Raw genomic sequence first — 13,766 nt, 5'->3', positions numbered from 1 at the left:
ACTCTAGGGCACAGAGGCTCTAGGGCACGCAGGCTCTAGGGCACAGAGGCTCTAGGGCATGCAGGCTCTAGGGCACAGAGGCTCTAGGGCACAGAGGCTCTAGGGCACGCGGGCTCTAGGGCACAGAGGCTCTAGGGCACGCAGGCTCTAGGGCACCGAGGCTCTAGGGCACGCGGGCTCTAGGGCACGCGGGCTCTAGGGCACAGAGGCTCTAGGGAATGCAGGCTCTAGGGCACGCAGGCTCTAGGGCACAGAGGCTCTTGGGCACGCGGGCTCTAGGGCACGCGGGCTCTAGGGCACAGAGGCTCTAGGGCACGCAGGCTCTAGGGCACAGAGGCTCTAGGGCACGCAGGCTCTAGGGCACAGAGGCTCTAGGGCACAGAGGCTCTAGGGCACGCAGGCTCTAGGGCACGCAGGCTTCAGCAGCTGTGGCACGTGAGCTCCGTAGTTCTCCTGGGCTCTAGAGTGCAGGCTCAGTAGGCTTATTATTTGCGGCACACAGGCTTAGTTATCCCGCAGCTATGGCTGTCTTTTTGGATCAGGGATCGAACCCATGTCTCCTGCATTGACAGTCAGATTGTTTACCACTGAGCCACCAGGGAAGCTCTGACCAACCTTGTTAAATGGAAGGTTCTTGTCCTCAGCCCTCCCCAGTTCATCATCATACCTACAAAACCCTCATAACTGGGAAGCCTACTTATTATCTAATACATTATACATTAGTGTAATATATTAGCGTTCTAAAAAAGCTAATGAACTTCTTTCAGGGAGCATGGGCAAACCAGGCTCTGTTTTTGCCGTTTGACTCCTTGTAAGTATCCCAGTTCTGGATCCCATGAGCCCAGTCACCTTCGTCCCTGCGGGCATCTCGGAGCTTAGAATAACCCCTTGCTGGCGTCCTCCATTGTACTGAGGCGGGAGGAGTGGGCAGAATGGGAAGCCAACTTAAGGGGCACAGAAAGTGTGCAAGGTCATTTCCCCCAAGACTTTGCCCAAGTACTTGAGATTCTTATTCTCAGAGTTATTCCCTTTTCCAGAAGGTTATCATTTTTAGTATAGAAGATTAATGTACAAATGTAGTAGAGTGCAAGGTAAATTTGGTTACATTATCTGGAAATGATGAGGCGTGTTACACATCTCAGCAGAGGGAGTGGAGTGAAGAAGCAGAAAGTTGACTAGAAGAACTCAAATAGAACAAGATATGTCAAGGCAGACTCCCCTAAATCCTCAGATTTCCTGAGAACTGAATCTGTGCATGTGTGCGTGCTAAGTCGCATCAGTCATGTCCAACTCTGTGCGACCCTATGGACTGCAGCCTTCCAGGTTCCTCTATCCATGGGATTCTCTAGGCAAGGATACTGGAGAGGGTTGCCATTCCCTTCTCCAGGGGATCTTCCCACCCAGGGATCAAACCTGCGTCTCTTACATCTTCTGCATTCGCACGTGGCTTTCCACTAGCATCACTGGGAAGCCCCAATCTGACTGTAGTACATGGCAAAAAAGGGGCGCATCTCTGATCTGACGCCCTGGCATAAATGTTTCTCTTACACCATCCCAGGAGCACACTTAATATGTTCAGAATGTCCAGAGTGACAAATTATACCATAGTTTTTATTACCTGGACTTTTAGTTCTATCTCCCTTATATCTCCATAGAGCTTTCTTAGTATTCTTTTTTTAAAAATCCAACACATAAAATTACAAAGATGCTTTATAAAATATAAACTATTTGGGCATTAATTATGTACATTGCATTACAGATTAGGATTTGATATTTGCATTAGGTATCTTCAAATTTGAAACTCGACTAAATGAAATAAATCATACTTTGAAAAATTGAAGAAGACCTATTATTGCAGTAAAATCATTATCTGATTTCTATTAGAAAGTATTTTACTATTCACTAGATATTTCAGGACTCAAATTTTTAAATTATTTTTTACTCCTAGAAAGTTTGATGTATTGAGTAATTTAATGCTTGTGCATCTTTGGATTTTTAAATAATATGATGCTAACCATGAGGCATATTATTTGAAGCATTTATTACCCATGTACTACTTTGGTTTCTTTGCTAATGTCATATTTCCTATCCTTGTAGTCACACAGTGTATTACTTTTCGTTACCGTTTGTTTAATCAAACAATATACATACGCTTTTTGGTAGCAGTATTTTATTTTATTTTATTATTTTTTTCTTTTTTTTTTAATTTTATTTTATTTTTAAACTTTACATAATTGTATTAGTTTTGCCAAATATCAAAATGAATCCACCACAGGTATACATGTGTACCCTGTGGTAGCAGTATTTTAAATTGTGGGTGTCAGAGCAAGACAAAAATGGGAAATGTAAGTATTGGGAATGGGAAATGGACCTCTGCTACATGTGCTGTGTCTCCCTTTTTCCAATTCATGTGATTTCTCTGAGCCTTTATTTCTTTATCTGTGAAATAAAGATAATAGGATCTGCCTAGCAGAATTGGTAGGAAGATTAATTTACTATTAAGTACTTAGTAAACAGCAGTTACTGCAGTTGCTTAAATTGCAGAGTCTCTTCTATTGCTGTTATCCATACAATAATGAAATGAGACAGTTTTATAGCTTGGACAAATATTAAGGGCATGTGAGAAAATTAACCATTTTCAAGGTGAGCAACTTAAGATGACGGGTATTTAACCTTGGTGTGCAAGTGACAGAAAAGTAGCTTGACTGTCTCTGTAAGAATTAGTGCTGTTCAGTGAATGGGTGAAGAAGTTGGGGTATGTATGTGGTACATACATACAATGCAATATTGACCATAAGAGGGAATGCATTTGAATCAGTTGGAGAGAGGAGGATGAACCTAAAGCCTATTATACAGAGTGGAGTAAGTCAGAAAGAGAAAAACAAATATATTATATTAAAGCTATATAATCTGGAAAAACGATACTGATTAACCTAATTTGCAGTGAAGGAATGGAGACAAAGATGTAGAGAACGGACGTGCAGAGTGCGAGGGGATATATATATATATATGTATATATATCCTGCCTCTCTCTGTATATATAGTTATGCCTGATTCTTGATGTTGTATGGCAGAAACCAACACAAGATTGCAAAAACAATTATCCTTCAATTAAAAATAATAAAAAATTATGGCATGGTCAGCGAAAAAAAGGACTGAGATTTTACTCTTCATGAAGAAGAATTAGTGCTGTCCATGCTGCTGCTGCTGCTGCTAAGTCGCTTCAGTCGTCTCCGACTCTGTGCGACCCCATGGGCAGCAGCCCACCAGGCTCCCCCGTCCCTGGGATTCTCCAGGCAAGAACACTGGAGTGGGTTGCCATTCCTTCTCCAATGCATGAAAGTGAAAAGTGAAAGTGAAGTCACCCAGCCGTGCGCGACCCTCAGTGACCTCATGGACTGCAGCCCACCAGGCTCCTCCATCCATGGGATTCTCCAGGCAAGAGTACTGGAGTGGGGTGCCATCGCCTTCTCCAATGCATGAAAGTGAAAAGTGAAAGTGAAGTCACCCAGCCGTGCGTGACCCTCAGCGACCCCATGGACTGCAGCCCTCCAGGCTCCTCCGTCCATGGGATTCTCCAGGCAGGAGCACTGGAGTGGGGTGCCATCGCCTTCTCCGTGTTATCCATAGGCCTTTCATCTATTGCTAGTTGCTCCAATAAACCCTAAGAGATGATGGACATCCCTTGAAGATCGTGAACCCTTGCCTAGAAAATCTGCAAATGTTCACCGTGCTGAGTCTCATATTAAATGGACCCTTATACATTAAATAATGCATGCCTTTCAGACCATTCATAAATCAATTGTAAACATTGAGACAAAGAGCGTCAAAATCAGATATCCTTAGATTTTGAGGGGGGATGAGGGGGGTAAAAAATTTGTTGCTCACTGCAAGTGCCAATAATTCTTCTGAGTAACAGATATAACGTGCTGAGTCCAATGATGTGTGTGCTTTTAATCAACTTGCTCTAAATATTCTGATAGCCTTATCTTGATATTGTTTTTTTTATCTACTCAAAGTCCAAAGAGTTTCAGAAGAGACTAGAAGGAGTATTAAGGATATTCCCAAGCAGTATCTGCCATGGCCGCGAGGATATGAGTTGCTTTCTGCTGGGGATGGCAAGATAGCAGGGTTATAGATAGATCTCCTGCTGGCAAAATGTCCTTGTTCATCACGTCATTGCTGTTTTAGGCATTTTCCCATTGGGGTTCTTATTGCAAAAAGTGAACATATTTGAACTGGAGTATAACTCTTCAGTGATCCAACTGAAGAATCTGAAGACCTCTCCCTTCATAAAGTTGAGTATGGCCCTCTGTGATGACTGGGAGGGGTGGGCTGGGTGGGGGGAGGGAGGGAGGCTCAAGAGGGAGGGGATATATGTAAAATTAGGCTGATTCACACAGTTGTACAGCAGAAACCAACACAACGCTGTAAAAATTTAAAAAAAAAATGCCCTAAGGGGACAAAATATTCTTAGGAAGACCTTATGGTTACTACAGTAGATAATAAGCAAATAGAAAGGAAAAATATGTTAATTTATCAACTTCAGTATATAAAGGTTTCTGCTGCCATAGTATTTACTTCTAAGAGGATTTTAAATAGCAAAAATAGACATTCAAGAACCATATGCTTATTACATACTACATTAATTGAGACTTTTACAAACTTGGGTTCACTTAATAAAAGTACTTTGATTATATTGGGTGTATAGCTGTATTCATCCATGTGTTTAGTAAGCATCATCCTTGGTTAAGATAATGAGGTGTAGTGGAAAGTTCACGAGTGTTGTGTGATGGTTGGATTGACTGAGTAAGTTTCTTGGGCTTTAAGAGCATTAGTTTTCTCATTTGCTTAAAAGAAAAGGAAAAAAATAACGAGATTATAAAAGACACATAAAATTACTTAGTCTTTTTTCAAGTTTATTTATTGCTTATATCTCTGGCTGCTCCGGGTCTTAGTTGCAGCACTTGGGGTCTTTTAGCTGCGGCACACTGGGGCTTTTGTTTGTTCGGTTGCAGCATGTGGGATCTAGAGGGCTTCCTAGTGGCTCACTGGTAAAGAATCCTCCTGCAGTGCAGGAGACTCGGGAGACCCAGGTTCAGTCCTGGGGTGGGCAGGATTCCCTGGAAGATGAAACGGCAACCCACTCCAGTATTCTTGTCTGGGAAATCCCATAGACAGAGGAGCCTGGCAGGTTACCGTCCATAGGGTTGCGATGAGTTGGACACGAGTGAGCGACTAAGCATACCTGTGTGCACGTGGGATCTAGTTCCCTGAGCAGGGATTGAACCCGGGCCCCTTGTATTGGGAGTTGTTGAGTTCTAGCTACTAGACTAGCAGGAAGTCCCAGAACAGTCTTCAAATGAGTGTAAACCTTCAATTACTATGAGTCTGTCTTCCGTTTTTGTTTTTTTTTTTCAGTACCTGAGATCGCGTCGACGTTCACCAAGTTTTATTAGGGAGCTACAAAGCTGATGTTTCCTCTTCCTCTGCATGCAGCCCCTCCTTTGGTGGTACTTCTTGTTCTCATAGTACCCTCTGGTTTTCACAGAGATCAAACTTAGCTTTTTATGTGGTGATTTCTACAACAACCCAGTGAACTGGCTTTCTTAAAAATTTACATGGGCCAGTTAGATACTTGCCTGTATGTCTAAAGAAAGAAATCCCTAAGACTTGGGTTCTCAAAACATTCCCAAGCAATGTTCTATGGCACATTCTGTTAAACTCGGAATGACTGCTCTTTCCTTGTCCCTTGAAGGGACAATATAATTCACTGAAACCATTAGTAAACTTGGTGTTTTAGAAATAACATTTTAAGGTGTTTAACAGAAAATGCTCCAAGTTTACTAATGGTTTCAGTGAATTACATTGTCCCTTCATCACCATTACTATTATGATGGTGTGTTGATGGTTTTACAGTTTCATATATTGTCAGGCCAGAATACTGGAGTGGGTAGCCTTTCCCTTTTCCAGGGGATCTTCCCGACCCAGGAATCGAACCAGGGTCTCCTGCATTGCAGGCGGATTTTTTACCAACGGAGCTATCAGGCAAGCCCTTACTAATGGTTTTAGTGAGTTATATTGCCCCTTCACCACCATTATTATGATGACGGTATGTTGATCATTTTACAGTTTCATATATTGTCTTCTTTTCATTAATTACAATTTTTCTTCTTATTAATTCATCTGCCTAGTGATTTCCTTGCTTGCTTTCCTCAATTTTTTCCCTCAGAAAAGCAAGAGGTTTGTCATGTAATACATTGTCTCATCTTGTGTATCTAATGAATGCTCCTTTTCCTACTAAACTTTTATGTGTAATGAAGTGTCCTCCCTCCTGTGGCCTTCAGTTACACTCCGTTTGTGTAGCTGTCATAGTGCTGCTGCTGCTGCTGCTAAGCAGACCTCTTTAAGTGCAGTTAATCTGCTTATGTGCTTCCCAGGTGGGGCTAGTGGTAAAGAACTGACCTGCCAGTGCAGGAGATGTAAGAGACATGGGTTCAATGTCTCAGGAAGATCCCCTGGAGGAGGGCATGGCAACCCACTCCAGTATTCTTGCCTGGAGAATCCCATGGACAGAGGAGCCTGGAGGGCTACAGTCCACAGAGTCTCCCAGGTCAGACACAACTGAAGCCACTTAGCATGGATACATGAATCTGTCTATGTGTCTCTCATATCCAGTGGGCTGTGAGTTCCTCAAGTCAAGGAACTACATCTTACATCCTATTCATCTTTGCATCCCTCTTACATGATAGCACCTGGCAGATGGTTGGCACTTCGTAAATCCTTAAGGAATGTATTATCTGGGGATTTGTTCTGACTTAACTTTGTGCATTGTTCAAAGATCTAAAAGTTTGTGTGGGGCTCTCATTTGATGCTCTGGGCTCTGTCTGTCTTACTTGGAGCTTATTCGTCATGTATACAACTGTAGTTGAGTGTGTGGTTGCATCTTTCCCTAACACTGATTTTCTTAATCCTCTTTAATCTGCTATCCTATTTGAATAGCTTCTGGATTAACATGAGGATTATATATTTCTGCTAATTAGTAAAGGTGTTAAAAGAAGAGCCCTTTGGGACCGTTTGGTCTTCCCACTTCTACTCTTAGCTTCTAGAAACTCCCATTCCAGGAGTCTGTTCTTTTTTCTATCTGCTTCATCCAGATGTCCCTAAATCCTGTTCAGTCATCACATTACTTAGTAATGAGTGTCAGCTGTGGGAGCAGATTAGGAAGATGGTTGAGGCAGTCTGAAATTAAAAGACGCTTGCTCTTTGGAATAAAAGCTATGATGAACCTAGACAGCATATTAAAATCAGACATCACTTTGCCGACAAAGGTTCATCTAGTCAAAGCTATGGTTTTTCCAGTAATCATGTATGCATGTCAGAGCTGGACCATAAAGAAGACTGAGCACTGAAGAATTGATGCTTTTGAACTGTGGTATTGGAGAAGACTCTTGAGAGTCCCTTGGACTGCAAGGAGATCCAACCCATCCATCCTAAAGGAAATCAACCATAAATATTCATTGGAAGGACTGATGCTGAAGCTGAAACTCCAATACTGTGGCCACCTGATGCAAAGAGCCGACTCATTGTAAAAGACCCTGATGCTTGGAAAGATTGAGGACAGGAGGAGAAGGGGACAACCGCAGATGAGATGGCATTACCAGCTCAATGGACATGAGTTTGAGCAAACTCCAGGAGATAGTGAAGGACAGGGAAGCCTGGCGTGCTGCAGTCCGTGGGGTCACAAAGAGTTGGACCTGACTGAGTGACTGAACTTCAACAACACATTCTGGGGAGACAGGGGAATCCCATCCTGTGATAGGCAGATGTAGCAGCTGCCCCTGGAGCACAGAGGAGGAACGCCTCACACAGACCTGCAGGGAGACTGAAGGCCTGGGGTCCAGGGAGGAGTGGCGTTTGAGGAGAGACCTAAGAAACACAGGGAGATTAGCAGGCAAAAGTGAGACAAGGCTTTTCTGTGAGAGAAGACGTAAGAACGAGGGAAAAGGGTTGAACAGCAATATACTTTGAGTGTGCTTGGGGTCGGAAATGCCTGGGCACCCAGCTGGAGTCAGGGCTCAGCTCAGTGGCCTTGAAGGCCATGCTGTTAGACGCCTGTGCTTTTTCTTGCCGATTGGAGGAAGCAGCTTCTGTGTGGACACTGCCTATTTGTGTTCTGGCCAGGATTCCTAGAGTAGAGTGGTTAAGGGAGTAGATTTTGGAGTCAAATTTCTTGGATTTGAGTCCCGGCACTTAAACTGATTCCAGTTTCCTCATCACTGATACAGATAGGATGCGATGTGTGCGTGTGTGTGGGCACAGATGTGTGCAATCATTTGTGTCTGACTCCTTGTGACTCCATGGACTATAGGAGCCTGCCAGACTCCTCTGTCCATGGGATTTTCCAGGCAAGAATACTGGAGTGGGTTGCCATTTCCTTTTCCAGGAGATCTTCCCGACCCAGGGATCGAATTCTCATTTCTTTCATCTCCTGCATTACAGGCAGAGTCTTTACCAGCTGAGCCACCAGGAAAGCCCGGAATAGTGGTACCATCACCATTAAAATTGTTACAGAGGTCAGGGACTACCCTGGTGGTCCAGTGGTTAATACTTCGCCTTCCAACACAGTACAGATTCAATCACTTGTCAGGGAATGAAGACCCCACATGCCTTGGGGTCAAAAAAACCAAAGCATAAAACAAGCAGTGTTGTAACAAATTCAATAAAGACTTTAAAGAAAATATGGTCCACATCAAAAAATCTTTTTAAAAAATTTCTTTACAGAGATCAAAAGAATTCATATTCTATGATGTGTAGAATAGCAGCTGGCACTTTGTATCATTTGCTTGTTCAACTAAAATATGTTGCTGTGGTTAGGTAGATAATCACAGTCTGGTAAGTCCCAGCTAGCACCTTGCAGAATGCAGACTTTCAAAATCAGTTTATTTTTGAAATTCAGTTTATTTGTTTTGCGATCTGCCTATGTGACTGATGAAAAGCTTTTGAAAATGCAAAGTGGCTTTATTTGCTCATCCTTTTTCCCTTCTGAACTGAAGGGATTTGGATTTTCTTTGAAATTGTAAGCTTTTCCGCTTGGAGATGCAGGGGGTTTTAGAAGTGAGGAATGAGGCTGGAAGCTGCTGCTGATGGCATTAAGTCTTTCCATCTGCTACACAGGAAGGACTGAAAGGAGGAGTCCAGGAGAAGTTTACTTCCTGAGATTCTTGAGCCAGTGATTTAATCCAGCCTAACACAGAACAGGTGTTTAGTTTCTGGTGCTTAGATTCTGGAAATAATGAATCTAGGCCTTCCTGACACCATAGCTTATTATCACATACAAAGATTTTGAAATGAACGTATCTACTGTCTTTCATGCTGGGAAGGATTGAGGGCAGGAGTAGAAGGGGACGACAGAGGATGAGATGGTTGGATGGCATCACCCACTCGATGGACATGAATCGGGGCAAACACTGAGACTTAGCATAGGACAGGGAAGCCTGGTGTGCTACAGTCCATGTGGTGGCAGAGAGTCGGCATGACTTAGCAAGTGAAGTGTTCCAAGGTATCCCCCCTTTAAACGTTTTACTTGGCTTTCAGAGCCCCTAGTTAGTTGGAAAATATTCTGAAATGTTAGCTCCCATGGCCCTTGAGGAATTGCCAGTCTTTTTTATGTGAAGATTCTAGAATCCTTATCCTACCAGTATGCATGCTAAATTGCTTCAATCATATCTGACTCTTTGCAACCCTATGGACTGTAGTTAGCCAGGCTCCTCTGTCCATGGGCTTCTCCTGGCGAGAATACCAGAGTGGGTTGCCATTCCCTTCTCCAGGGAATCTTCCTGAACCACGGACCAAACCCGTTTCTCTTATGTCTCCTGCATTGGCAGTGGGTTCTTTGCCACCTATTGCCACCTGGGAAGCCCTATCCTACCAGTATTTGGCAGCTAATTCCTTTAAAATTTCCCAGAAAGTGCATTTTGTTACTAGCTGATTACATAGACTACAGTACTGATGGCACTTAAAACCACTTGTTTTTAGTTTTGTTTTAGGATATTGTTTTTTTTTTTAAAAACTATGTCAATTAGGATTATTTTGGCAAGTAAATAGTTTAAAGATAGTCCTTTTTTTTTAATAAACAGAGTATTGGAAAGCCTAGTGGATCACCTTTTTTGTTATAAAAATGGAAATATTTATTATGATCCAATATGAATGGAAACAGAGAAGACCATCAGGCGCTTCTTAATTGTATTTCTTATGAAACTCTTGCTCTTGAATTCTTGATTTCTCTGTTTTCTGTGATTCCTGTCCCTTTAGGTTGGGTCTGTTCTGTAATTAGCAAAAGTACACGTCTGTCTTTAGGCAACAACCTAATCTCTGTGGCCGTATGTGCCGAAGCAGTGTAATTACAGTGTAGTAATAATTGGACCCCGTGACTGTTTCTGTTTTAATTATTTGAAATCATCTTATCTTTCTATTCCTTAAAGCATGTTATTGAGTGAATCACTGGATACCATGTTTATATCATTTCCATGGAATTAAATATATGTTAATTAAATTTACATTAAAAAATTCTGCTTCCTTTTATAACATTGTGAATAGGGTTTTTTCTCTGTCACAAGCATCAGTTCAGACCTGAGGAAATCAAATATTATTTAGAAAATGGTTCTTTACATTTCGCTTAATTTCTAGAACAAAGATTGGATTATAGATCTTTCTGGCTAAGGAACTCTGGGTTGCCATAATAGGTTGTTAAAAATTTTCAGATTTAGTTTGTGCGTTAGGAATTTCCATACATGTATGCAAATTCTGTTTCAATAGTTTGATAGAAAATTTAGTGATGGGTACCCATTTTCAAGAAATACAAGTACTTGGCAGACTGTATGTAGAAAGTGGCATTGGACTGTGTTCGTATTTTAACTTTTCTCTCCCTGTTTTTCCAGCTGTTTTTATTTCAGTTGCTGCGAGGGCTGTCCTACATCCACCAGCGCTATATTTTGCACAGAGACCTGAAACCACAGAACCTTCTGATCAGTGACACGGGGGAGTTGAAGCTGGCAGATTTCGGTAGGAAAGCAGTTAATTACCAGTCTATTTTGTCACACGGAGAGAATGCCAGGCATATGGCGGCACTGCGTTCGTTTAGGTGCCCGTCTTCTGTCGTTACAGATCCTGGTAACATTCTTTCAGGAGTGAAGAAATTTTTTTTATGATCAACATCATGCTTGATGGATTTTTTTAAAAGTCTACATTGCTTATTAAAGTCTTAAATAAGCACAAATCAGATTTCATATATTTCCAAAGTTGAAGTCAGTATAATTTTGAATATAAAATACTTTGAAAGAAATCTTTTTTTTTTAATTAGGAAAATGTCAAACGCATTCTTAAGTAGGATACCTTAAGGGGTCTCCCTTACTCTTGATCCAGCTTCAACAATTATTGTCAAACCTGAATTTTAAACCTCTGGACAGTTTCAGAGCATCATAAAATACATTCAGTAGTGTTTGTTGTCAGAAATCTAAGGGCATTGTTAACCTTTCCAAAAATGACTGTTGTTTCAAAAATTCTAAAGGAAGACACTGATGCCAGTTTAAAAGTGGAGGTCCTGGCCTCGCCCCATAGTAAGTCATCCCTCCCTGAAAGGTTTTGAGATTGGCCTCTTGAGCGCCAAAGGGGAACAGAACTGCTGTGTCCTGCTTGTTGGTCTGATGTGTCTGCGCTGCCCGTGCTCTCTGTCACATTGGCATGCAGAGTTGATTCCCAGCATCAGGAGCGCTGATGGCAGCATGATCTGTTGACATTGCATTGCCTCAATTATTTTTGGATACATATTCTGATTAGAAATTTGTTCCATTAAGAGTGGAATGGAAATATTACCCTTGGGACGTAAGGACGCCTGAGATTGAGATACGGGCTTTTCCAGAATATGATTATCTTTTCTCACTCCACCAACCCCCCCGAGAAATAAAAGAGAGCAGGAAATGTTTATTGCTTATTTCAAGGTTAGGAGAGTGTTCAGTATGTTTGGAATTAATCTACTCTTGCATTTTGTATATTCTTTTCTTGTAAAATTGAAACAAAAGTTAACATCGTTGGTGATATATTGCAAGACATTTTTTGTTCTTTTCTTATTTGTGAAAATTATGAAACTGTGTGTGTGTATGTGAGCTAGAAAGTTGTTTGTTGTCAAGTTTTAGCATCAGAATAATACTCGGTGGCTAGATGTAAAGTGTTTCAGTTCAGGGTAGAAAATGATGATGAGAGAAGAGGTGTGGAGGAGAGAAGATTTGCAGTTCCTCAAATTCAAGGTCATTATGTTCACCATGAACATATTTTTTTAGTTTGTTGATATTAGTATTAAACTAAGAAGAATTCATAGTGATTTTCTTCTGTTATCTTAATATATAGTATACGGTATATGTTTACATAATTTATTGTATTGAACATTTAATTTTGCTGAACATGGTTTTCTTGTGTATTTATAGAATGCATTTTTTATTAACTTTATTTTGTCTGTATAACTAGGGGAATAATAGGATTGTATCTAAGTGCTTACTAGGGATTATTTTTTAATTTTATGATGACTTTTTTATTATAATGGGTAAATTCATGTTAAAGGATTCTTACGAATCTTTAAAACTAACATTTTGTAATAGATTCAGAAATAAATTGAAATGTAATTTTAAACAACTTAGAAAACTTTTTAGAAAAGGAGAAAAATCTAGAGACTATGAACTACTCTGAGATTACAAATGTTAACATTTTTATTGTATATTTTCCCACTGTTTCTCCTCATTCTTTCTTTCTTCTTCCATTTATTATGTAATCCTCAAAAGAAGAAACCCACACTGTTTTGTAAGCAGTTTTCACTTAGGAATATGTCATGGACATTTTCTCATCTTATTCAATATGAAAAAAACCATTTGTTACAATGTAGATTTTCCCTTAATGGCCACAACCTCGGCCTTTTACTCAGTCCCCCATCGCCGAACGTTTTGGTTCTTTCTAATCGTCACGGTTATGTGCCGTCCCGCTGTTGAATGTCCTTGCAGAGCAAGCTGGCTGTACTCCAGCTGCAGTGCTGAGTGTTTTAAAGTGTTTGACCAGAGTGCTCTCCAGAAAGGTTGAACCTCAGTGTCACAGACGGAGTCTTCTTGCCTGGAACACAGACTTGGCATGCGTCCTGTGCACAGAGTGTAATGAGCGAGACTCACTCACCAAATGACAATTTCCTCCAATTAATTGTGCATCATTTTTGTCTTTTAATTTAAGACATGCAATTAACTGTGATTTACTGCGCTTGGGCACGTGTCTGGGTCTCAGATGAAGGCAGTACAGTGGAAGCCGTGGAGGAGCTAGACAGTCAAAATGGGACGGTTCCAGGCAGCAGAACAATTAGAAACACCGGGTCTTAATTCAGTTTGATGTGTCAAGAGCCATAGCAGCGGTTCCTTTGTCCTACCTTTTTCTCTCATGTGAAAAATACCATCATATTTTGATTAGAAGAGACAGAAGGAATCTGTATGAGCGTAATTCTTGTATTGTTAATGCTATTTTTATTAGAGAAAATATATGGGGTGGGGGGGGGACAAACACTAAAATTTACTGAGTTTATTGTGTGTGCCAGACCCTTAGAAATTCTTATTTCATTGTCTCATAAACCTAGGAAGTTATTCTAACCTACACTTTGGAGAGAGCCAAGATATTCAGAGAGGGTTAGAAATTTGCCCAAGCTTGACTGTATGAGGGTAGCTGCTCACAAAACTGGA

General features: G+C 41.1%; 1 protein-coding gene across 6 annotated transcripts in view; it reads left to right on the top strand.

The window, feature by feature from the left end:
* Window positions 1-13,766, top strand: part of CDK14 (cyclin dependent kinase 14) — a 684,789-nt gene that overhangs the window by 331,949 nt on the left and 339,074 nt on the right. For all 6 annotated transcript variants that reach the window (XM_027540218.1, XM_027540220.1, XM_027540221.1 and 3 more), the window contains one exon: window positions 10,941-11,064. In XM_027540218.1, the coding sequence (XP_027396019.1) occupies window positions 10,941-11,064 (124 nt within the window). The remainder of the gene's footprint in view (window positions 1-10,940; window positions 11,065-13,766) is intronic.

This window comes from Bos indicus x Bos taurus, chromosome 4, assembly GCF_003369695.1.
Source record: "Bos indicus x Bos taurus breed Angus x Brahman F1 hybrid chromosome 4, Bos_hybrid_MaternalHap_v2.0, whole genome shotgun sequence".
Classification (NCBI taxonomy): Eukaryota; Metazoa; Chordata; class Mammalia; order Artiodactyla; family Bovidae; genus Bos; species Bos indicus x Bos taurus.
This window is presented reverse-complemented; position numbering and strand designations above follow the sequence as displayed.